Consider the following 25,628-nt stretch of genomic DNA (forward strand, 5'->3'; position numbering starts at 1 on the left):
AATCTGTGTATGAGAAGCACCTGTTAACATATGATTAAGTCTGGGATCTGAAGGGAAGTTAAATGTGAGCAATATTTTTAACCGGAACCATTCTTCCCAGAGTACATTTTATTAAGCACGGACAAATTATTCTTGTCACTCCACAAGCAAATAAAATAGATAGAGGTATAAATGTGTCGAAGCTGATGAGCAAAATCATTGACATATTCATTTTGGCCACAAGGTGGTGCTGTGGGAGCGGATTTAAGGGGATCACAGAAGCATGCACATCTACAGTGACGTGCATACTACATTCTTGTTAATGTTTTAACAAGAATTTGAAAAAATATATAACTTTTTGTCATGCTTCACAATGACAAAAATTGTTTGGTATTAATGCTATTTTCAAACAATTATTAGATCTAGTCAAAGGAGTGATTAAATATATATACTAACTTTATTTAAAAAATGTATATATCTGGAACGTTCTCCATCAATATGAAGAATGGTTTCTTATAGACATACATAAACACAATAAAATTCATAAAACTTTACTTACAATGAATTTCCTCAAGGAAATTAATTACTATCAAATTAAAACTCTATTTTTTTTATTTCTACTTATCAAAATTTTGAGAATTTTGAGTCTTCTTGTGAGTACAAAAAATTGCACTCAAGTAGACCAGCACTACTTCATATTATTATTACATAAGTAAAAGTTAAACAAAGCCATCCAAGAAATAAAAGTAATGTGCAAATTTTGGTATTTTAACAACTAAAATAAAAAATACATGTTTTAAAAAATAGATTTCATAATAAATCATAATTTAGAAGTAAATCTAGGCACAAGAAACATTTTTTCTATTTTTTATTTTCTTTCAACAAAGGTAAATCATCACCGGATTCATTCATTCATTCATTCATTCATTCATTCATTCATTCATTCATTCATTTATTTATTTATTTATTTATTTATTTATTTATTTATTTATTTATTTATTTATTCATTTATTCATTCATTTATTTATTCATTTATTCATTCATTCATTCATTCATTCATTCATTCATTCATTCATTTATTTATTTATTTATTTATTTATTTATTTATTTATTTATTTATTTATTTTACCTATATACTATTTATTTAATTTTGGCTGAAATGGCTCTCCATACAGTAGAGAGAAAATAAAATTAATAAAATAAAAACAATGCTATTTCAGATTTTGTCAACTATAAAAAAAGACCACTTTTGTCTTTCTTCTGTATGTCATATTTTGACCACGTTAACATTAAATGGACGTGACGTCATCAGCGCTTATTAACGTACCGTTATTGAACGTAACCGACGTAACATATTGGCTTCATCAGTAAAGCTACACAAACAAACGGGCATAGAGGCGTGTTAAACTCTAGGTATCTGACTGTGGGGTGATTTATTTTCCAAATGCGGCGCCGACTTAATAAAAGGTGCGGAGGGAAACAGTTTATTATGTGACTCAGAGAAGCAGCTTGGCTTGTAGCGGTAGCTTAAACTAGGCGGTGGCTAGAATGCTAATGTCCACCCCGGGCTAATAGCAGGAGCCGCTGTTAGCTAACGGAAACGGTATGTCCGCTGACCCAGCGGCTGCCAGCTGGAGTAGAAGCTGCCGCTTCTTTCGCCTTATTTACTACGCATACAAGTTGTGACTGGCCAAATATCCTATTAGGTTCCTGGTTTAACTAATTGCAAAAACTGATAACTAATTTTCTACGTCATTCTTTTACTGCGTGGAATAATAAAATTATTCCAGAATGGGAATGTGCTTACCGTGCCTTGGTGGAGCTGCTGACGACGTTGTTGTCACCCCGGATCCTGTAAGTGAATGTAATTAATTACATTTCCTGTTGGATATGTCGCTAGATAAGCCAGAATGACATACAGAGTAACAAAGCCAAGAAGAATGTATTTTTATTACTCTTTGTGCTGAAAAGGTCCTTATTAACGGGTTTACAGTAAACAGCGACATATTATCAGGGCTTCACATGAGTGTCATTTCATAAAGTTTTCTGTCTTAAACAGGACACGAGGAGACAACAATTGGCTGAAGCCGCTGAGAAGAGACAAAAAGAGGTCAGTAGTGGTTCCTGTTGCAGATTTTGAGTCAGACACTTACTATTTAGCTAAGCTGGTTTTATTAATTTAGCGGGCTAGGGTCACGCCCATCATTTAACCGTCAACAAGCCTTGTCAGACCAACACAAAGTGGTGCATAGTAAGGTACGTGTTGGTTTCCTTTTTTTGAACAACTGTTGTTCTCAAACGTTTATAGAGCAATATTTTCCTGTAGTTTTAGGCTTTTTGGGTTTGATTTAAGTGTAGGTTTTGATTGGGTCATTCTTAGTCATTCAGCCCTGACTGCACATTTAGGTTTGTTGTCTTTCTCAATAGTAAACTCCAACCTCAATAAATCTCATAAAACAACTTTTTTTTTTTAAAGCCCCATCAACTCTAACCAACTGTCTCATCCCTGTTGATCCAAACCTTCCCATCCATACAGCATAATGCTGCCACCACCATCTCACAGTGGGATTATATGTTCAGGCAACATTTTGCTTGTGGGCCAAAATTGTAAATTTTCTACTTATGTTAAAATGGTTTTTCGTTTATGGATTGAAAAGTAGATTACTGTAGATATATTTTTTTCATAACCAACTCGACCTATAAACTTGCAGTCAGTGGTGTTTCTTCCTCTGGATGTTTCTGTGTTGGCCTGCACATGACAGTTGAACAATACTAAGATTAAACTACACAAAGATGCACTCTGTTTAAAAAGTGACTTTTGAGGGATTTTATTTATGATCATTGGGTTAAGGAAGGTTGAATAATCAGTACATCATACTTTTCAGATTTTTATTTGTAAGACAAAAATCTTGATTACATCTTCCTTTTCATTTTGCTTCAAATATATATTGTGTTGACCGATCACATAAAACAAGCCTGTGGTCACAGACATAAGTACACAGTTTCCAAAAGTATCTTTACCTAAATATGATGATGAACACATTCACCTTCATAAAAAAGGGTCACAGTATAAAAACAGTCCCACCCGTGTGTCATAAAGGAAATGCCTCCTCTGTATATCAGTTTTCATCCATGCTATTCATGTACTCAAAAAGCCATTTCTTGATTATAAACATCTGAACATTTGGTAACTTGTATTTAAGAACTGCTGCGCAGTGTGGTGAGCATTTTTCTATTGTGCAGAAAAGACACTTGCAAACCAGTAAGAGCCATGCTAAAGTTAAATCAAGGTAAGTCAATTCAGATCGAAACGAAAGCCAACATCTGAAGTTGGCAAATATTTTTACTGCCACATTTATCTGCTCTCAGTCACTGTTGTGTTAACATTTACAGTTCAGGCTGCTGCAAGCAAAAGCACAAAGCTCTAACCCACCAATAGAGTAAGCAGCACACCAAGAGTGAAAGAAGCTGCTGTGTCTTTTTACTGTGATGCCTTATTTGGCTGTTGAATGCGTGCACACTAGATCATGCCTTTTATTCTGAAAGGTTGCAGCTGAAATGGAATATCTTGTTAAAAACACAGATGCATGCCTGTTAACACAGTATTTCTAACATTCAATCAAATCAAAAATGAGCATTGCCGTTTCCTGCTGGGTTTTCATTTTTCTTCTCCACTTCCTTTCTGACTTCCAGACGGCGTACAGGGGTGTCAAAAATCCAGAAGCAGTTGAAAGGAAAAGAAAGAAACAGGAAGAAACTGAGAAGCAGGCGATGACCCCGTCTGTGTCTGGTGGCGGTGGACTGAAGGTACGTTTAGCTTTGGCTTCATGCTTCTTTCTGTACATTTTAATTTTAAACATCAATTGTATCTTTTGGTAAAGCTTCAGGATGCTTACAGATTACAATACAATAATCCTTGCCATAAAAAGGACTATAATTATTGTTATCTCTGACATATATTTCTAAATGACCTTTGATCTTGATAACATTTACAGCAGTATTACATATGCAGAGGTTTCATGTTAGATGTGTAACCAGCTCTGTGGTTTGATCTTCCTTTTGGTTTTCAGTGGCAGGTTGGATGAAGTTCCCGATGGAGAAGTTGGACTTAAAAATGTCTAAATCCACATGAAGTCTGTCTGCTGGATCACTTGGAAAAAGTTGGAACTGCTGCCCAGTTGAACCTTTTTTTTTTTTTTTTTTTGTTTGATTTTATGTTACAAACATTTGACTGTCATCACATCAGGCAGAAAACGAAACCATATTTGCCAAGTTATAAAGGACAGGTTAGGACATTTGAACAGGTTGAGGATGACACATTACTGTTCAAACTTCTGATTAAACATGACTATATTAGCAATATAACAATATATGCGATTAAACGGGGCTCGTTATTCGAAAAATGTCTTTTAAAGAAAATGAGTTATCAGTTTTAGAGATCGTTGTCGTTTATTTTTTGTAATTTTCTTCTGTAATTAATATGTTCTTTTCCCCTCAGTACTGAAGCAGGTTTAGGTCAGAGCTTCTTTGTAACATAGTAACTTATGCAAATATGACAGTTTAAAAGCTGAACTATGTGTGCTTGGTGACTTAGGCATGTTGATGACCTCCACAGTCGCCACTGACAAACATCACCTTTCTTTTAAGGAACACAATTAACAATGTGATGGACTTTAAAAAAATGTTGTACTGGATTGTTTAAGGTGGTAGGAGACAAACATGTTTTCAACTCTGCTCTGCTGATGACATGATTTAGTTGCCACTTTGGTTATTCTGCTGATCATACTCTCAGCCTCTATCTGATAATATGCATCAATGATAAACGGGCTGAAATATTTTCCAGACCAGGCTTGCCCTCATCAACCTTGTGCATGTGACCTACGGCACTTTATAAATCAGTCATAATCCTGCTCTATTGCACTGGTTGAATTTCTTCATTTGAATTTAACTATAAAGCACTAATATGATTTAAAAACTAGCATTACTGTTTGTTGAATGGATATGCCACAACTCATAATTCATTAATAATTTATTTTCTCTCCTGTCTGTCACGGTTTTCTGGAGACTGCAGCTTTGCCTTTGTGCTCTCACATATGGTGCTGGATGACAATGTAGTGAATATTCTTCAAAGTGCTTAACTTAACTGAGATCTTTTCTTAAAGCTGCCTGATCCTCAAAAGCTTCTGGTGCTCTTGCCATTTTGTAGGTATAGCAAATGGTATTGCTACAGTTAATAAAGCACATTTGTGTTACGTATGTTTGGACTCCAGATGCTGATTTTTGGTTTTACTTCACAACACATAATGACAACTTCTGACTTTGTGTCTCCAGGGCTTCAGATGAACATTTACAGATGTTTTAATTACAAAGCTCATTCAAGGATTTTGATATTTGGAAATAAGAAAAGGTTGTCACAAACAATGAGACTTTATTTACAGTTTACTTAAAAAATTGGATTTTCACTTCTAAGAAACTTGGTGGTTTTTAATCAATATTCTTAGTACAAAACCAACATAATATTCCATAAAAAGTCACACATATCAATGAGCTCAGCTTTGATACAGGTATCATGTCTGTTATTGTGAGGCTCCAAAGTCAAAGATTGTTTTCATGTTGATCTCTGTTCTACCTCTAAAGGTCAGTAACTCTACGCAAAAAGAAAAACATAAGTAGCTTCAAGAGTCAAAAAACCCTCTAGTTCTGTTCTGTGAGAGAATATATTGTTGAAATAAAGATTATGGCACAATTTAGACATTAGATCAACTTAAAGTGGGAATGTTGCATGTAGTGCAAGCACTGCTTACATTTAACCTAATCAGAAATCCATTAAAAGAAATACTTGCTCTTTTAAGAGTTGGATTTTAGAGAAATCTTTTCTATTATGCAAAGACACACAATCTAAAGCTTTGGATAGTGCAAAGTTTTGTTATTCTAATATGTTTGTTAAAATTAGTTTGAAACATCAAAATATTGATACTTGTGGAATATCTCCTGCCTACTGTGTTAAAACGGCATTACATGACAAAATGTTAGTTTCACAAAGGTGCTGATGAATCCATTTCTAGTTTACATTAAAAGGATGTACTTCTGCATGTAGACTATCAGATTTACATAGGATGCCTCTGAATACTCACTGAAAAGAACCTACTCTTGCTTCAAGTATAACTAACGATTTCAACAAAATGTCACAAACTTCTACAACTTCCCTGCTAAACTCCTGTTTGAGCCACTACACTGTAATTGTGAACAAAATAAAGTATGAGGTTTTCCTAAGCTAAAGAAAATGAGATAAAGCACAAAATTAAATTGAAAACTATACGACCTATGATTTCTATTTTTTTTTTGCCCCCCAAATAACAAATCATTATTTTACAAGTCGGTTCTCTCTGTGTTTCCTCCACGTCTTTGCATAACAAAGCCCCGTTATTTGCGTGGACATAAAAAGGTCACACATACACCATGTCCCTTTGTGACCAGAACCACTCTGCTGTGGGGCTTCACTTCTTGCTGCGGTAGTGGGCCGCCACCACCAGGTAGCTGTCTGGGGCGAGGTCTTTGATATTGGGGGACTTGGTGCTGATGGGGGATATCTTTCCCTCCACTCTGGAAATCTGCAGCATGCGGCAGGGGTCGTGTTTCAGCAGGTAGCTCTCGAACGTCTCCCAGCCTCCGCCGACCCGCACCATCACATGCTTGTTGTGCAGCATCTGCAACAGGAAATTGAACCAAATCATTCAGAAATGTACATATATGTAGCGGGTTTACTTGCAATCTTGATGAAAATTTCTGTAATAAACTTCTTGAAGAATGCTAAAGGCTTTGTAGGAGAAAGTTTACAGTAACCAGGAAATTAATTGATAGCCACAGAACTTTTACATTTTGTCACATTACAGCCACAGATTTGAAGGTATTTTATTGGGATTTCATTTGATTGACCAATATAAAGTTGGGCTAAAAAGAAATAAATTGTTTCCAAAATTCTTGACAAAAATAAAGAAAAGCATAAATCCTTCCATCCAATTTATCCTGGCTCGCCTAAATAAAATCCAGGACAACATTAACAAGTCAATATAGTAGTAAAATCAAAAAAATTGTATTGGTCTCCCTGTAATGTGACAAAATGTGATATAAAGAGTACAGACTTAAAACGGTCATCTGAAATAGTCTCTTTATTGGCATCAAATTATATCCCTAAATTGATATAATTTAATAAAGATAATATAACAAACCAATATATCTAATTTATTTTAATATGTCCCAATTTATCTAAATTGATATCTGTATAAATACTGTTAGCCGATGCTTCATGTGGCCATTTTCTCAAAGCACAAGATCAAATATGGTTCTTAATGCACTATCCCAACTTTTGATCATTTTGTGATGATTAAAGATCACTTTGATCTAGAGGGATCTAACTTTTAGGATGTTAAACAGCCTGTTTCATTAGTGAAACGGCAGCTATCGACACAGTCAGTACTGCTGTAAAATATCCAGCCGCTTTCTCCACTCAGACTGTCTAAACCTGTGCTATGTTTGCCTCACAATTCTATAAAGTGATTTCTTTTATTTTTTTGCAGCAATTTTTCTTTAGCATGATGATTCCTGTCACATCAGGGCACATTCCTGAGGTCCGCTACCATGGCAACATCACCCATTATAGTAAAAGGAAGAAATAAAATACGCTGCTGTATTGGATGATCAAACGCTCGCATTCCCAAGAGGCTATGCTCATAAAACACGTCGACTACAGAGCGAAGGCTTACTGCCACTTTTCCTCATTACCACTTCATTACACCTCAGCAGAAACAAGCTTGTTTACTGTAGGAGGGTACATAAAAAAAAATCATAATGCCTTATTAGTCTTTAGAGATTCTAACACTGACTAAAATATACAGTTTGATGAAAAGGATAAACTACCTAGGACCTTGTCACTTCAGTGTGGTCAGATATGAGGCTTCTTGCCCTCCAGCAGTGTAACATACAACATTTATAAGCCTCTTACAAGAATCAATCTAGGGGGCAGCAGAGGGGCAGCACTTCCAATCATCTGCACTGGGCCCGGGGCTTTGTTACAGTGCACTTAATGGATCTGTGTGAGGCAACGAGGTTTCAATCATGCTGCTCTGGGACATGACTCCTGCCTGAGACGAGACCTTGATCAGGAACCCAGAGGACAGCGGAGGCCTGGGGGCCGAGCGGGGACGGTACCATCCAGAAACACTCTGAGGTTTCTTCACCGTCTCACGCTGAAACAACAAGCAGCTCATTTATTCCTACAGTGGGGAAAGTCAGTCATCTCGTGAACATGTTGACTGCCAGTAGTTGACTAATATGCATTTTTCTTAGGACCTCTGATTCTACTAGATGGACAAAAAACCGGAGTGAAGTGACCTCCCACAAAACCTTCTTCAAATTAAACTAAATTGGTGTCGAACAGGTTTTAGCCACACAAACCAGCACAAACAGTACGATTCATTTATACCAATTTTGTTTGATTTTGGTGTTTTAAAGTCTTAAAAATTATGACGGCACAAACGAAAATTTTTGCTACACAAACCAGCACAAACATAACACAGTTGACTGGCAAAAATTTCATTTGATTTTGTAAATGTGGACTGGTTCGTTGACCTTTGATGACCTCTGGAAACATTTATTAATATCTTTAAAATGATAGTGGCACAAGCAAACCATTTTGCTGCACAAACGTAGCACAGCTGATTGACACCACAATTCATTTGATTTTGACCTTTGATGATCTATGGAAATATTTGCTTATTTACACAGAGGTCATTTGTTGCAAAACAAATTTGATGCACAAATGCTTAACATCGGATTCACTTAATTTGAAGGCGATCGGATGCCAACTTTACTCAGGTGGACAAAACTGACTCTAAGTTGGCATAAAAAATTACTTGTGAAAATATTTTTTTTTGCAGTTGATGGCCACAAATGATGGCTGCAATCAAGGATGGAATATTTACACAAACAGCTTGCCATACCTCAGCTGCTTACAGACACTGACTGGTCTTACTGTAGCAGCTGCTAGCAGGGAGACCATGTGAGGAATGTTAATTAAAGCATTATCACCATAAAGAGAGCTGGCTGAGAGACAGAGCGACAGTCGTTTAATGCTTGTTTTACTTGGCATTATAAAAATGCCTGTTCTCTCTGTTACGAGATCTCTAGTTATTGTTCGGGATTTTGTTTGGAAAAACAGATAATTTCAAGCCTTTTCAGCTCATTTATGCTGCCAGTCGTAGAGATAAAAAGTACATCTGACTTTGGAGAGTGTATTCTGGGTACCAGATTGATCTGTACCAACACTTTTCGCCTCTTGTTATTTGTCCTTGGTTGCTTAGCAACACATTGGCGACTAAACCAATGGGTTTAGAGGCATTAATGATTTACATTCACACCATGTTATTGTGGCAGGAATTCTTTGATCTTAGCAGTTACGCTCCGATTGTCCTAACTGCAGATTATTTCACCAAAACCTTGCAGAAAATGAGAGATGATTGGGTGGCATATTTAGATTTGAATTGTGCTGCAGTTTATTGGGCCGGCAGCAGAGGACATCCAAGAGTAAACTCTCGTTTGCACGCCTGCAGATCTCAAACATACCACTGGCATGAATCACTTAGTGGGATGTGTGAATCCTGGATGTGGGTTGCCAAGTAACCAGAATCCCAGGAGGACAGATTCTCGTTCTCAGATCGGTTAGCCTCAATTTATCCTCCTCAAATACCAGGCATCCCTCTGCTCATGGACAGCTGAGAAACATTTACTGTGCTCACAGCTAATTGTGTTCCTCAGATCAAAAAGAAGTTTTTTGGTTTTTAACGATTAAAGTAACAGCCTGGCAATTAGAATATGTGGTTATAGGTGGATGTTTATTTTTCCACACAGCAGGAGTGTGGCATTATCTCTGATTAAGAGCTCAGAACGATGGTTGGCTCAAACAAAAAGGAGGATTTTTATCCAGAAAAAAAGAGTTTGCTGATGTTTGAACCATTTGTAACACACACACCGTACATATATATATATATATATATATATACATATGTATATATAAACTAATCAAAGGCATTTTCAGCTCACGATATTGAGAAAAGATTTTGGAACTTCAGGAAAATCCCGAAATCTAAAGAGGCAAGCCAGAAATCACTGTTGGACGCACCTGATGGTCAGGCCTCAGGCTGCACTACATGTGAAATCATTGTGCTGTTGTAATAAGCACAACCACCTGGAGCACATTAGAGGACCACTTTTGGGCAGTACATTCAGAAATGCTGCTGAGCTGGTATTACACCAGGGAGGAGCAATTTATCAGGCCGACAGGACTGAAATATTCTGTTTCTCCAGTGAAAGGCAGAAGATATTTATTCTGTGGCAGATAAGTTTCAACTTGATTGGAGTGAGTTGAGAAAAAAACATGTAAACTGCATTATTATCTACGTCATAGGCACATAACTTGCAAATGTAATGCCAAGTAAATAATTTCTCCTTTATTTTAGATTCCTAATGTTGCATCTGTTCTGTTGTACTTTCTGAGTATAATAGAGGTTAATTTAAATATTTGATTTCTTTGCTTCTAAGCTTAATTCACCAGTTTTTATGGGTTTGTTTTTGTTAACCAGTTGGAACAACTCTGTCCGACTTCCAACCATCTGAAATACCAGATGTGTGTTTCTTTTTTCTAGTCAGGCAATCGGAAACATATTTTTAGCTGTTATCACAGTGCTGCATCACCTTCCCCAGTAAATCAGACAAATACTGTCGAAAACTTTGCCCAGCTTTGTGCTGTTCAAGGGAAAACAGAGAAGATGACATGCACTGGCCTGCTGTTATTCAACACTGGTAGAAACTACAAGCTATCGACACCCAAACAAAATCTTGTCCTAAACCCAAAGTATGCTTTAAAAAAATACCATTTAGCTGCAGCACAGGCTTGCAAAGCCACAGAGGTACTATGTTGAGTAACCTCTGCTTTAGTAAGAGGTAGAAACACTGATGTTGTGTTTTGGCTTTTGGACAAGAGGTTTGTGACAAACATCATATGTAAATATCAAACAGAAAATGTTTTTCATTTTATCTGATTCGAATGGGGACCATTTGTTTTTCAAAATCAAAACTTCAAAATATTTTCCAAATTTATAGCACAAGCTGGCACTCATGGTGACTGCAGAGTCTTGGAGTTAGTATTTGGATGACTAACTCCAAATATATGACATTTTTGTACAAAAGTGTGTCTTTTGCATTCCTTGTTCATGTGTGTGATTTTATACTTCTGTCATGTTCAAATTAAACAAATACAATAAAATGAGCTTCGTGTATTTGGATATATTAAAGTGCAAATATATTAATCTTCAGCTGGATGACAATAAGGTCCAGTGAAAAATAAACACTGGAGCTGTTTATGGAAATAGAAGATCCATTATCAATTTTGTTAAGCGAGTAATCAAAAGAAAAAGACGAAAAATACACAATTATAATAAATATTAAGTTTCTGAAATTTTACAGCTTACAGTGTAATGTTTATGGCAAATGTCTTCAAATCCAGGCCTCGACGGCTGATTTTCTGCAACTTTTAGATGTGTCCCAGGTTCCAACACACCTAAATCAAATGGCTGAATTACCTCCTCACTGTGCAGAGTCCTGCTGATGACCTTGTTATTTGATTCAGGTGTTGAAGTTACAGGACCCTGGTCCTGGAGGCCTGGATTCAAAAATCCCTGATATATGGAATATTATTTTGTACACTGGTGACATTTAAACTCGATTTGTTTTATTGAGGCATTTGCTAAACTTACCCGTATAAAGAGCATCTTCTCTCCAACACGGTATCGACCCTGCGAATGTCTTTCCACACAGAACTTATTTGCACACCTGCAAGGTGGCTCGTTAGCGATATGTCTCACCTGCAACACATAAAACACTTTTGCACATTTTTCTGATCTGATCTGAAATGCAAAGGTGACCCGTGTGTGACTTACAGCATCATCCAGGAGCTTGCCTGCGCTCTTCTTGGACGAAGTGACTTTGGTCGTAGTTGGAGTTGAAGTTGGTGTCGGTGAAGAAGACGGGGAGGGGGATGAAGAAGGGGATGAGGGGACAGGCGGAGCCGGGGATATGGGAGATGGGGGAGGTAGAGGTGCCCTTTCTTCTTGTTCAATCTCTTTCTCCAGTTTTATAAGGCCTGGAGGCTCCACATTGTAGCTAAATATGAAAAAAAACAACAACAAAACAATCAGATGAATCATATCAAGGGCCTAAAAACAACAAAAAATGAAAACATAGCAAAACTGGAACAAACCGTGATGCTATCCGACCCAACTCTAGTAGACAGAGGCACACCTCTCGCGGCTGCTTATGCAGAACTACAGGAAGAGACTAAAGCTTAGCAGTCAGTTTTATAATGAGATACAATAATGCATCAAAAAAACAAGGCAATGAGTGAAGATGAGTGGCTTGGTGATGGTGAACAACACATAAAAACAAGCTGATGAACTCCATGCATTCAAAAGTCACTCAATTCCTTCATTCTCTTCCCTACAAATTACATGACAGTGAGTGAATCTGCCGAAGTTTGAGATGTTCGCTTTAACCTCCACCAATGGCAAACCAAGCAGGAAGTGTGCAGACAAAAAGACACGATAGATGTCACACATCCAACCATGCGATGCAGAAAAGAGATCCACTGTATGAGAGCAAACCTGGGTGTCGACACCTCTACTGTTGAACTCATAAGTTTATCCAAAGAAAGAAGGACAGAAAGAGAAAGAAATCCATCAGCTACTGTTTCTGGAAATATTTCCACAGATTTTAATCACAGTTGCATGTCTGCAAGGCTAGAAGGGGATTGTAATTCAGTGTTGACCTCTTACTCGGTATGCTGCCCGACCTCTAGAAATTAAATTATCTGCATACTTGACAATGATAAACTTCAGGATCAAAATGGAAAAAAATGTGGTAAATGACCCTGTAACATTCTGCACCTTATCTTGAGGACATTTATTTGGAGTAAAATAACATGCAAGGGAAAAAGGCTTGAGACAATGAAGAGAAAAATATTTTTAGTGGGAGAAAAACTCAGACGGTGTTGGCCTAGTTTTTCGCTTACTCACACACTTATGTCCTTTTGTTAAATTTCTGTATTTTAATTCAGATATTCTTCTTGTCTTGCAGAGTTACTCCCTCCATAGTGGAAGTGAGGATTGTGAACCTCAGAGATAAACAGTCCATTCTGCTCACTATTGTACCTGCACAATTAATGCTCTGAAAGGAGCCAGAAACCTGAGTCCGGTATCCTGGCAGTGCCAGAGTCAGGTTCTTTCTTAGCGCAGCCAGATTGTCCTACATTCGGATTTGGTGGCGGTCTGATACGAATGGGAAAAACCCAGTTCAACTCACCTAAGTCCTCAGACTCAAAGAGACATGTTTCACCCACTCCGACCTCACGGCACCAGGCCAGGAAGTTGGCTGTGTTGTCCCGAGCAAAGAAAGAACCGGAGGGAGCGCTCTGTCGGCATGGTATCCTCCGATTAGGGATTTTCTTCTGAAAGCACAAAGAAGAGACAACACGCAGATAAAGAATTTAAATAGTAATTCTCCAAATGATTTAAGATAAGATTAATTTTCTTGCACTTTCTATGATATCGAGTGGCCAGAATTTTTTGTCTTATTGTTATTTTTTTAGCCATCCTTCCCCATCATATTCCTTGTATATTCTGTTGATTTTATGGAAATGCTTTCAAAGTGTAATAAAAAGTTGCACACCCTTGACATTCCTACTATCTCAAAAGTAGAGTCATTGTATGAGTCATTGTATGAAAATGGCCATATAGGTAGTTAAAACCAAATTTCTATCTTTGTGTCGTCAATAATTTGTAAAACCGTAAAGCCTCTTTGAATGACCAAATGACTAGCTGATTTCCTTAAAAATGGAGATACACCATTGGCCTATGAAACATGTAAACCAGAATTCAAAATGTTCAGATCAAAAATTCAGATCGCAGTGAACCAAATCAATTTTTAAAGACTTTATCATCCCCTCTCATCTCAGTAGAATGAGTGAAGTAAAAAACATGATTGGGACAAGAGCCACATGCAGAGGGAGGTATGTAAACTTCATGCAGACAGACCCCAGACTGGGACCTGAGCCCAGGACCGTCTCACTGCAAACCCAAAGGTCCAAGATATTCCATTTAAATATTATTTTCACTGATCTATTTGTAGTTGATTGAGGCCCAAAAAGCGATTGAGGTGTATTTTCCCACGTGTGGCCCAGTCCAGTGTTTTGATTGAGATGAAGTAGACAGGAATGTCTACTTCATCCGCTCTGGTTTCATCCTGGTATCTGAGAGTCTTTTCTTTACGGATCAATATGGGAGATGAAGGCTCCGAAAACTGGAGCTACTTTACCAGACCCTCCGTGATTTAGGATCAAATGACATACTTATGGGTTTCAGCCCCCACGCGGTCCGTTCACAGAGATTTATGCGCCTTGCTGCGGTTTTATGAAGGATATGTGAGTCTGCGCTTTGAGAAAGGTGCAGTGAGCTCATGCAGGAAATATGGAAGCTTTTGTGGGTATTTTTCATTTCATTCCAGGCTCTCTTTTCTTCACTCATTTATGTTCCTCTATTACTGAACATAGCTGTGGAAAAAACGCTTGCCAATGGCATTTAATATGCCAATCAAAATGAAATGTATTTCTGCTGTGGCTTGTTATGTTATTATTGGCACCTTTGTCTGTTTGATTGCACATAAGGTAAAGAGCTTCATGAAAACATTATTTCTGAACAAATGGGAACATAAAGAATAAAAGCATACTTGAATAGAGCACGGGAGGTTTAAGGCAAATTTTCTGTTCACTTTTGGTGCATATGTTGACTCATACTTGTGTTATTATATATCTTATCTGTCTGTTCAACATGCAGTGGCCAGTTACTGAGTGATTGAAACGCGGCCTAATCAAAACATTTGCAGAACTATCTGAAGTTTTCTCACCTTGAGGTCTGTGTGGCTTTCTTCCCCAAATGGATACATGCTCCAATATATGCATATTATCTTCAAAATGTGTTTCCCATTTACCAAATATAGTGTTTTCTATAACAGATTTAACAAATTTAAAGTCTATGTTCAGCACATTTTATGTTCTCTCTAACACAATAATAAGTGGATCAGTGATAATGGACCAACAGGTCTATTTTACCACCAGCGTCATGTTTCAAAACTACAGGGATGTACAGTTCTGGTAAGAAGAATATTATTTTAAGTTTTTAATGAGGCATCCCAACAATTAATGAATCCAGTAAAAAAATTAAATAAAAGCAAGTTAAGAGTCATTACAAGCAGACTCAAATAAAAGCAAGCATGTTTACTGATATTTTTAAAAAGTTCTCACCACATAATTTGTGGCCATCTACAGGCCACAAGTTCATGCAAACTGATTAGGTTCCTGACAACATTTTCAAACAAAGTCCACATTCTCTAAAGCTAAAGCTTTTTTTTCCCAGGGTTGTTCCATTCAAACAGCAGTTTTGATTTACATTTGGGTTCATTGTCCTGATGCAACACTCAACCGAGTCCACGTTTCACCCATCTGCTATACATTCTGTGATGTTCAGGAATAATTCAGGTTGCAAGCTTCGTAGAAAATGTAAAACATCTTCAAATTGACCAAACTGAGACAAGTTTTACTCTTGCAAACAATGAGAGAGTGCTAACCAAAAAAAAGTACTGCTGCAAAACCAACGACCTCAATACTGACAGAAAATAAGTCTGCCAAGATGAATAAGCCAACTTTGTTTTAGAGGAAAGTTTTATGAACAGATGAAAAAAAGATTGAGCTGTTTGGCCACAGGGACAAGATATGTTTGGAGGACTTCAACTAATGTTGCAGTAGAGCAAGAACCAAGTGCAGAGAGGAACTTGTTGGTTTTAAAGTTAAACTATTTACTTAACAAAATATCAAAAACCAAAACCGTACAAAAATAAAAGTCCAGGCAAACCGGTTCACATTTTGAGTTTGAATGTAGTCTCAAACCTTTAGTGGACTTTAAGTTTGAATGAATTCAGTTTTGTGAGCTTGAATCAGCTTAACTGGGATGATGCTGCTGCGTTTAGCTTTTATTTAGGAACGCGCAGGCAAGAAAGCTAAATACTGAGCTGCTTAAATGTTCTGGCCTCATTTTTCCATTTGTAGAAGCATCAACCACTTTGTGTTGTTTATTTTTTTGGCTCATGATGTTACTAATCTGTTGGCAATTAAGCAAATTAGCAGTCAGAGGCCTTACCAGCTGTTTAGTATTACAGAGTTAAACCAGTCTTCATTGGCCTTTTTCTGAACTATCTCAAAAGTGAAGCCTCAAACTTCATGGAGTCTGCAGATTTCACAAAGTTTTCAAAGCTGAATGTTGCATCGTGCTTTCAATCACACATATCCCTAATCTATAATGTCTGTATTTTGTTTTTGAAATGGAATTTAGCACGAAGAGTAAGAAATCTTTTTTTTGTATCTACAATATCTAATTTATTTGTTCCTGCTGCTCAGTCACATGAGCTGATAAGACTTGACTTCTACTGGAGTTCACTTCTACACACCTCAGGGTAAAAACTGCAGCTCTTTAGGTGACTTGGAAAGCTTCAAGTGGGATTAAACAAAACTTTATGGAGCAAGAAATGTGGAAAGCAGGCTGTTCTGTTGTTAGAGTCTGACATTTACGCTGACGTATCTTTTAATTGTGGATAAAGAGCAACATATGTTCATCGCAAACGATGTGAAAACTTGAGACAGCTCTGCTGTTTTTCTTTTGCTCTCAACAATCAATGTGCTCCTTTATGTTCAGTAGCGTCTCTGCTGTCCCACGATCATTGACCTCAAGTATTTCCTCACATCTGTGCTGCTGCTGCTGCGCTCACACTCAGATCAGGAGACCCTTCGTCATCAGAGCAGCAATGCCCCAGTGCAAACATCAACAACCCTCACACAAGAAGCCACAAAAGATCCTTTGCCTTCATTTCCCTCTGAGCTGATAGAATTAAGTAAAGCCATTGTAATTATATTAAAATCAGGATTTTATATCTGTATTTTTCGTATTTTTTAGTAAAAAAACAAAACAAAAAAACATTCATTTACTTCATGAAAACATATTCTGTCATAAGAGAAACTGAAATTACTCTGATGACATTGACATAAGCAGAAAATAGTTGGGCTAATTTACAGATATCTACTTCCAAGGTTCATGAAACCCTCACTGAAGGCTCAAAGAACGTTCAGCGCAGTTCTTTCAATTCTCCCAGGGTCTGTGGGGCCCCGCTAGTTAACAAGCCCCTACTGCTTATTTTTTTTCCCTTCATTTCACCCTATTGGAGACAGAAAAATCCCATCCCCCACCGTTACTTTCTGTATATTTTTTTAAATTGTGGAGCTCTTGGCAAAGTTTGTATTCATCGGTCATGTTGAGCTCACTGAATTACAGCACCTAGCAAACCTTTTTCCGTTCTTGAACTTATTTTTTTTTTTTTTACATTTTACTGTCATACAATCATAAATCTGAATGTATTTAATTAGGATCTTGTGCAACAGATCAACACAAAATAGTGCCTAATTTGGACATATGATTTTCGTCTTGTTTTTTTTCATAAGCCTGAAAGAAAGGCCATTTGTATTCAGTCAAGCCAGCTTTTGCTACATATTACAGCTTTGAGTATTTAGGGGTAGGTATCTACTAGCTTTCTAAAGCTAAAAAACTGAGATTTCTGCTCATTTGTCTTTGCAAAATAGCTCAAGCTCAGTTCGGCAGAAAGTATATGTGTTTCTAAGTCTTGCCACAGAATCTAAACGGTCTGGGCTTTGACAGGACCATTCCAACACTCTACATTGATCTAAATAATTCCCTTACACATCTGACTGTATGTTGTTGTTGTTTCCTTGTTTGTGTTTGAACCCATGACCTAGGAATGCATCCCCACAGCATGACGTTGCCAGTTTGTTTCTTCCAAAATGGCTAGATTTGTTTTGTAAATGTCTGATCGCTACCTGGTCGTCAATTTCTTCTACCTGAGCTGTGTTTCTCTGCAGCGTCCCTCAGTGTCAAAGTGAATGTCAAATTTATTTAAATAGCACTTTTAAAAACAGGTTAAAGCTGCCCCAAAGTGCAAATATGTTATCGTTGATGAAAAGAGAGAGAAAAAAGGCTTATTTTAAGATGTAAACTTTAACTCAAGTGAATATTTTTGTAATTGAGAAAATTTAGAAGGCAATTGGTTGCGTAAAAAATTTTAGGGGCTACAGATTACATATGTATGGCACACTTCTAAAACATTTATTTGTAAAAAGAAAGAAAAAAGTTTAAAAAAGTGATCATTTTCATTCCATTTCACATTTATGCTCTAATTTGTGGTAGTTACAATAAAATTACAATAAAGCACATACTTGTGGTTGCAACGGGACTGACTGTGAAAAACTAAAGAACAGATCTGCAGGAGACGTTAGTCTTTGATTGTCTGAAGATTTTCAGTCTTAATGTCCTGTGATACTTATTTCAGTTTTACTGTCAAAGTAAGAGTTCAGAGATGCTGCCTGTAATGAATTTAGTTGTTTTTCAAATAGCAGAAAGTGACCTTTGAGAACTAACTGCAGCAGCATAACCCTTACAAAATATTAATAAACGGTTTTAGAAGAGCTGCTAAAAGACTCAAGACCGAAGTGACCTAATCAGTGAACATCTAACTGATCCATGAAGCTCTCAGCGGTGATTTCCAGACCTGAGCAGGGGACACATAAAGACAGGCAGACAGTCCAACGCCATAAATCCATCAAAAGTGTGCTCATTTAAAATATTCGTGAGTAAAAGAAATAAAATTCAATCTCCTGTTCATTCCTAAGCCTGATGTAATGCTTTCAATTCTCCAGAACTGCTTTAATGATCAAGCCTTGCTGTTCCTGCTGGGTTTGTAAAACCTCTCAGGAGGCCAGAGTGTAAAATATAGATTAGGAAGAATTTGGGGGATTTCCTGGTAGTCCAATGGCACAGAGGAAGACTCCGTTTACCCAAAATAAAGCCTTATTATGCTGCAGAGTTGCACATACATATTGGTGATCAACATGTGGCGTCCACTTGACTGACTTCCAGAGGACCATACTTTTGCGGTTAGGTCATCGGGAAATAGGAGGTAGTGGCAGGGGGTGGGGGATTTGTCTGTGGAAAGAAACTGGAGAGATTTCTTTTTTAATCCCATTTCTGTTTCTTATAAAAGGAGGGGTTTGGGGTCCCATGTTTAATGAGTTCCAAATGTTGCAGCTGAGCCCAAAAAAAAAAAAAAAAAAAGATCTATTGAAATCTTGAGAAATTTTCTGCAAGTTGCTGTCTTATGCTTGACCCTCAACCCCTTACTGTGTGAGCAACACATACAGCCACAGAGCCTTGAGACAAATATTTCAACTCAAGTAAATAAATAATCCCTTAGGTTTGTCCAAAACTCTCTCAACCTGAAACTGCAAACAATTTTTTTTTTTAAAGTAGCTCAATACATTCTGCGAAAGCACATTTGCTGTAAAAACCAAGATGTCTGTTGGGTTTGCCACCTCCAGGTCTCTGGTTCAGCTGGTTCTAGAGCAAACAGACAGCCAGAGATAACAAGAAAGATTATTCCTACATAGATTCCCATAAACTGGAGTCTGTTACAGGAACTCATCCTGCTTGCAGAAAAAGTAAGAAATAACTTCAGAGGACGTCCCCTGGAGAAACACCCAGTTATTAAACATAGCTACACGTAGACAAACATTGCTTCAGTATCTCTGAATATTATCTACGGATCCTGTTAGATGTTTATTTCCACTCATTATGGGAACAAATGTCATATTAATGTAGAAGATTTTAATGATGCATTTAAACTGTTCTTTTCACAGAATGAGATGATTAAATACCAAACTACTTTACAATAAATTGTCTAAGTTTGTCATATCTGATGATAAACACAGGCTAAAATATTTACATGCATCTCCACTAATATTCATTTAAACATCCCTCAATAAGTTACAACTCAATCCCATATTCTCTAGTCTCGATTAAGAACCTGTTACAACCCTGGCTGGATATTTGACGCCTCTTTTAAAATCAGAATTGATTGATAGACATCAGTTTCTTGGTTTCCTGGCATGTATTCAACTTTTAAGCACATGACTTCTTTAGGGCTGAGATTTCTGATGTGTTTTTAGTTATAAATGTCCACCCAGTAGTGTCCAAGTTTCAGCCGAAAAGCTGCTGATTTGAAGTGAAGTTGAGACATTTTTACAACCCAATTCCAATAAAGCTGAAATAAATAAAAATATAAATAAAAACAGAATACAATGAATCACAGACCTACATTCATTTGAATTCTATTCACAAACATAAAATTTACAGTTCAGTTAGAAAACTATACATACACCACAGCTTTTTTTTCCCTCGGTTTTTGTAAGATCTTCGCAGTGGATTGGATTCAGTAAAAACCAGACGTGATTTAAGATACGTTGGATTTGTAACCAAAACTCATAATTTTTGGAAAATCAGCATTAGACCTGCTGGTTTTGTAAAGTACTTTTAAGTGTTATAAACTGGAGGTATACACATATGAAGTAAACAAAGCCAAAAAGCTAACTAAACTATAATTTTAATGTCTCTAAAACTCATAGAGACATAAAATACAAAACTGCACTGGATTATGCTCCCTAATTTAATCTCATTCAGTTTAGATTGGGGAGCTGGATGTATTCACTTCTAATTGCAGTGATTAAAAACTAAACAGCAGCACAAAAAACCTCCATACTGCTTATTCTTTACCAGTGGCTCTGCATTATTTAAGAAAAGCTAATGATGTCCATTATTCTTCTAAGGTAATGTTTCGAACACCGACTCAGGGTCAGAGTTTGTTGACTTGAAAATGGGTTTGTAATGAGAATTAGATTGATTCCAGCTACCTGCAGAAGTGTTTACATCAGCATTACCACTTAAATTATCTTAAAGACAAGACAAGGAGCCTTGCAGAATTTTTTTTTTTTTACAGCACGGTTGCATTCAGAGGCCAGTGTTTCAAATGAACTAGCAAAATATGTGGAGAGAGAATAAAGGTTTATGTCCAAATAAACTCATAATTATGCAAAATGTTAAAGTGTGACAATATGCAAACATTATTTAAATAGTAATTTGACTGGATCCACATCACCTTGATGCTAAATGAGTCTCCAAATGAAGCTATGGCTTTACATATACAGATAGGATTTTCACCAGTCTATTCTAGACTAATATGAGTAGTAATAAAGTTTTACCAAGAATGTTGCTGAGCCACAGGGCAAGGTCTTCCTTCATGGGCAGCAGGCTGGCTTCATGTCGACTGGAGAGCCACTGGTGGTACTGCTGCATGTCTGTCAGCCCTGGACCGCAGAGCTGCTTTGGGCTCACCGAGCTGCACATGGTCGCCTGCTGATGGCCTGGAGCACAGTGAGGTGCAAAGATGATTAAATCAAAAGTTACATCAAGACAATAAGTAAAAACTGAACCAAAAACATCTGTAGGAGATATTATTTTGAAGTGTTAGTTTAATGAAATTTAAGTTCTAATTTGGCTTATTAAACTTGTTTGTGATTTTTACTGAATCTGCACAGCATCATCTAGACTTATGGGAATCTCTGGTAAGGTGTGCAACATACCATGAATACATCATCTATTGCAGTAGTGTAATCCAAAAGAATAGAAAACTGCAACAATCACAGCCTAAGCATTCCTAGTCTTATAGTGACTGAACAGTTTGTAAATGTATACTTCACTTCTATTGCTTTTATCCTCAAGGTTGAATCCCAGTATGGATTACACTGACCTGAATGCATTAGACAGCAACATTCCTCCTCCCTCCTTCATCGGACAACGGACACTTTCATAGAATACAATAGCAGTTTTATTAAACAAAGAGCTCTTTGAGTATTCCCTGCCACCAGTAATGGAGTCTATTACACCGTCTGTCTCAATCCAATAGTCAACGCCTCAGCAGAGTTTGCATGGATCAATAACTTTTGACATCAGTAATAAAGCTGATATTTAAAAAAGGACTTCATTCCATTTAACGGTGATGTCATTGATAAACAAGACATTTCTCACATCTGTTTGTAGTACCCAGTTCACTGTGTGAGCTATTGCGGGAAAATCATTCCGTTTTCTGTCAGCTGTCTCCTTTAAGAAAGCAAATAGCCCCCAGATGTAACCAGAGGAAGAAATCACAAAGTTCAGGCTGTGATTGTCTCTCTGAAGTAAACTGAACAACATTGTGATGCAGACAGACAGGAGACAACCTCGCACTCTATTAATACCTGCACCGCAAGGTTTTCAGCTGTCATTTTGTTTTTCTTACTCTGCTGATTCAGTTAAAGGGAGCTGGAAGAAAGGCTTTATTTTTATCATGAAAACAAGCGGGTGAATTTCAAAGGTTTCCATCCACACTGGAATATCTCACATGACTGCATGGCACGCAAAAAGCAGAAGCGTGTAATGCAAATTACAAAAAAACATGTCTTACGTGCAAGGAAACATAAATGCCATAAACAAACTGTTCAGGATGGCAGAGATTCCTGCTCACTGGAAAGACACAGAAAGAGAGAGAGAGAGACACGACAAAAAGCTGTGAAACATTTCAAGGTTCCTTGTCAGCGCGCAGCAGCAAAATCACACTGCTGTGACAAAAACAGACCTCAAAAACCTTGGAGTCTGAGCAAGGTCATCTCATCTCAACAAGGATGCCAGATTCTAGCAGCGTACACAAACCGAACGCTGGAGCTCAGCACTTATACGCAGGTGCAACATTCCCATGTGAGATGCGTGGACGGCTGAAGCAGCAAAATCACCAGAGCAACTTCATGCAGGTTCCTGCATGGGTGCTGCATGTAAATATGCATTGTTTTAGCCACATTTTTCACTATAATGTTCTAGCATGAGAAGTATTCATGCTAAAAAACTTTTCTTAGATGTTTATGAAGAATTGTGAATTGATCATAAGACTTTTCTTTGGTCACTTTAACTCCAACTTTGTGTTTAGAGTCAGCGTCCAGCTGGAAACCAAACCTTCGTCCCAGTTTTGCTGCCTCTGATGATTCCCTGTTCTTGTCTATAAAAAGACTCTTCACAGCATGATGCTGCCACCATCATGTCTCACTGTGCAGATAGTGTTTCCAAAACAACATTGGGCTTCGAAAGCAGGCAAAAGCATGTATCATCCAGAAGACATGTAGGAAACTCTGGATTTCTAAAGGAAAAACCTTTTGATAACAAATAGATTTTGTGAGGTGTACAGCCAATAGTTGCCCTGTCAACAAATTTTCTTGCCTGAGCTGGAGATCTCTGGTGAGAAAATGACGCTCATAATTAATACTCTCCTTGCAATCAGTTAAGCGGACGGCCATTTCTTGGTAGGATGTGGAAAACATTTTTGATTTTCAAATGATGGACTTAATGCTTCTCTATGTTATTGTAAGTCTCTGGATGCATCAATCCCTGCTTGAAAGTTCTCCACAGATCATTCCTGATCTGTCTGCACCAATCCTCACTCACCTTGATGCTGTTTGTTCTATAATGTGGTATAACAAACCTTTTTCAAGTTTTCATTTGTAAAAGATTTTGGTAACCATGCATCATTTTCCCTCCACTTGACAGTTACGCTTTTCGGTGTCAAGTCAAATCAGGTTTATTTGTACAACACATTTCAGCAACAAGGCAGTTCCAAATGCTTTACATCCTTAAAACATCATACAGTCACCATTTAAAAACATTACATTTTCTCAAATAACATAATCAAAATCATTAAGCAAACACATCAAATATATTGATCAATGATCTAGCTACAAATAATCAAAGGCAACTCTAAACAAGTGGGCTTTCTAAAGAAGAAGTCAGTGTTTCAGCTGTTCTCCAGTTTTCTGGACATTTGTGCCAAATTTAAGGTGCATAGAAGCTGAAAGCTGCTTCTACATGTGAGCAGCAGCATTCTGGATCAGCAGCAGCTCTGATTGACATTTTAGGCAGACCCGCGAAGATACTATTGCAACAATCAATACGAACATGGAGGAGTTTATCTCTCTGGAACATTAGTCCTTTAATACCTACTTTGGGTTGGTCACTCATGTAAAACCCAGATAAAGTGCATTGAAGTTTGTGGTTGAAGTATAAAAATTTCACTGTAAAGGCAGAATAAAAAAGTGTAATTTTTAGAGCAAAGACTCCATGTTTACTCCATGTTTTGTAAAGTACTGTGATATTTATGACCAGAATATGAGAACACATGATTCTCAATGTAAAACTGTTAGACATACTTCCTGCCTCTCACCACACTGTTAGTTGACTTGTTTGACCTCCGACCCAAAAAACACCACTCTCCTATAAGACATGTTTCATCTGCTGAATTTGCAAAATTCAGGTCAATTTTGTATTTCGCATTTCAGAAGATATTTAAATGAACAGATACATTTTATCATTCTGGAAGAATCTCTGGAGTTCCGCAAAGCCATTCAAAAGCGTCACAATTGTTGCAGATTGCTCCAGGAAAGGCATATGGATAGGAATCCTTACTGCGTATTGCATCAATTACAAAACACAAAAGTGTCTCTGTGCTCTTAGCGCACACTGGCCTCCACTTCTTCATCCTCTACAACAGCCAACTTATCCAGAGGTGGAATCACTCAACTAAACTAGGGGAATCTGCAAAGTTTCCATGGGAGATAAGCTTTGCTTGCACAAACCAGATTATAGCAGCTGTTGCAGCAACTCATTGCAGTGACAAACTCTTATGCATAAAATATTAACAAAACAGTGAATTATATGAACATGCACAAGATAAACAGGGTTCCTATTTATTTTATACAGAGTTCTTTGTTAAGATGCAATGATTTCTTGCAGATTGAACAACTTTGCTGCTAATTAGCTTTTCCAACCTCGTTAATCAGTTTATTCTCCATTATAGCTCTATAATTAAATCATCCAATAAGCAAAATGCATTAAAAATGCCACCATATGTTCCATTGCAAGTGAAAACTTTGATGTTGCTTCTGGTCTCTTGGCACTCTCCGAAAATTATTTTAAAGATTCAATTGCAATAACTATTTTTTTTAAGTTGTCTCCGTCTTTACAACCGTCACAAATAAAAAGAGCCACAAGAGTCAGTTTGCCAGTCTGGAAATAAGATCAAGAGTGAACGCCTAATGACTTATGTCTGAAATTCAGCAGAACGTTTTAATTAAAAGGCTCCCGCTGAATGAACAAAATGTTATTATCTGAGAAATTCAAGATGCCTCTCATTGCATCGGATAAATGAAGCCAAATAAAAGAAATCTTCTCTTCAGGAAATACTTAACTGCATCCTGATTTTGGCTAGAATTTTTTTTTTTTATAGTTCACAACAAGTTTGGTAATAATTAAAAACAAATTCAAAAGAAGAATCGCTCTGACATGAGACTTGAATAGGCTCACCCTTCAGCTCACTCGTCCTGTGAGCTGCTGAATCCCAGTTTTCATGCTTCTCAGACGGACAGGTTACTCTCCAAAACACTGACGCAATGTGAAGCAGGGAGGTCTGCCTCGCAGCGCACTGCACGGAGATCTGACAGACAAACACAAATACTCACA

The 25,628-nt window shown here is 37.3% G+C and overlaps 2 protein-coding genes across 3 annotated transcripts; one reads left to right on the top strand and one right to left on the bottom strand.

Annotated features, from left to right (window-relative positions):
- Positions 1-1,302: 1,302 nt before the first annotated feature.
- Positions 1,303-5,235, top strand: LOC122835393 (small VCP interacting protein). Of its 2 annotated transcripts, XM_044124450.1 has the most exons (5): positions 1,312-1,833; positions 2,039-2,089; positions 3,223-3,269; positions 3,673-3,786; positions 4,050-4,070. In XM_044124450.1, the coding sequence occupies exons 1-4, from the start codon at positions 1,771-1,773 to the stop codon at positions 3,752-3,754; spliced, it is 243 nt and encodes an 80-aa protein (XP_043980385.1). In that variant the 5' UTR covers positions 1,312-1,770; the 3' UTR covers positions 3,755-3,786; positions 4,050-4,070. The 2 variants fall into 2 exon arrangements, with proteins under 2 accessions (XP_043980382.1, XP_043980385.1); XM_044124447.1 differs by lacking the exon at positions 3,223-3,269 and having other exon boundaries at positions 1,303-1,833; positions 4,050-5,235.
- LOC122835562 (growth arrest-specific protein 2) lies at positions 5,229-25,615 on the bottom strand. The gene is made up of 8 exons (XM_044124721.1): positions 25,473-25,615; positions 21,293-21,454; positions 18,717-18,750; positions 13,390-13,568; positions 12,293-12,356; positions 11,973-12,195; positions 11,790-11,897; positions 5,229-6,686 (listed from the first exon to the last, which is right to left on the bottom strand). The coding sequence occupies exons 2-8, from the start codon at positions 21,435-21,437 to the stop codon at positions 6,477-6,479; spliced, it is 963 nt and encodes a 320-aa protein (XP_043980656.1). The 5' UTR covers positions 21,438-21,454; positions 25,473-25,615; the 3' UTR covers positions 5,229-6,476.
- Between the last annotated feature and the right edge of the window lie 13 nt (positions 25,616-25,628).

This window comes from Gambusia affinis, linkage group LG08 (genome assembly GCF_019740435.1).
Source record: "Gambusia affinis linkage group LG08, SWU_Gaff_1.0, whole genome shotgun sequence".
NCBI classification, from domain to species: Eukaryota; Metazoa; Chordata; class Actinopteri; order Cyprinodontiformes; family Poeciliidae; genus Gambusia; species Gambusia affinis.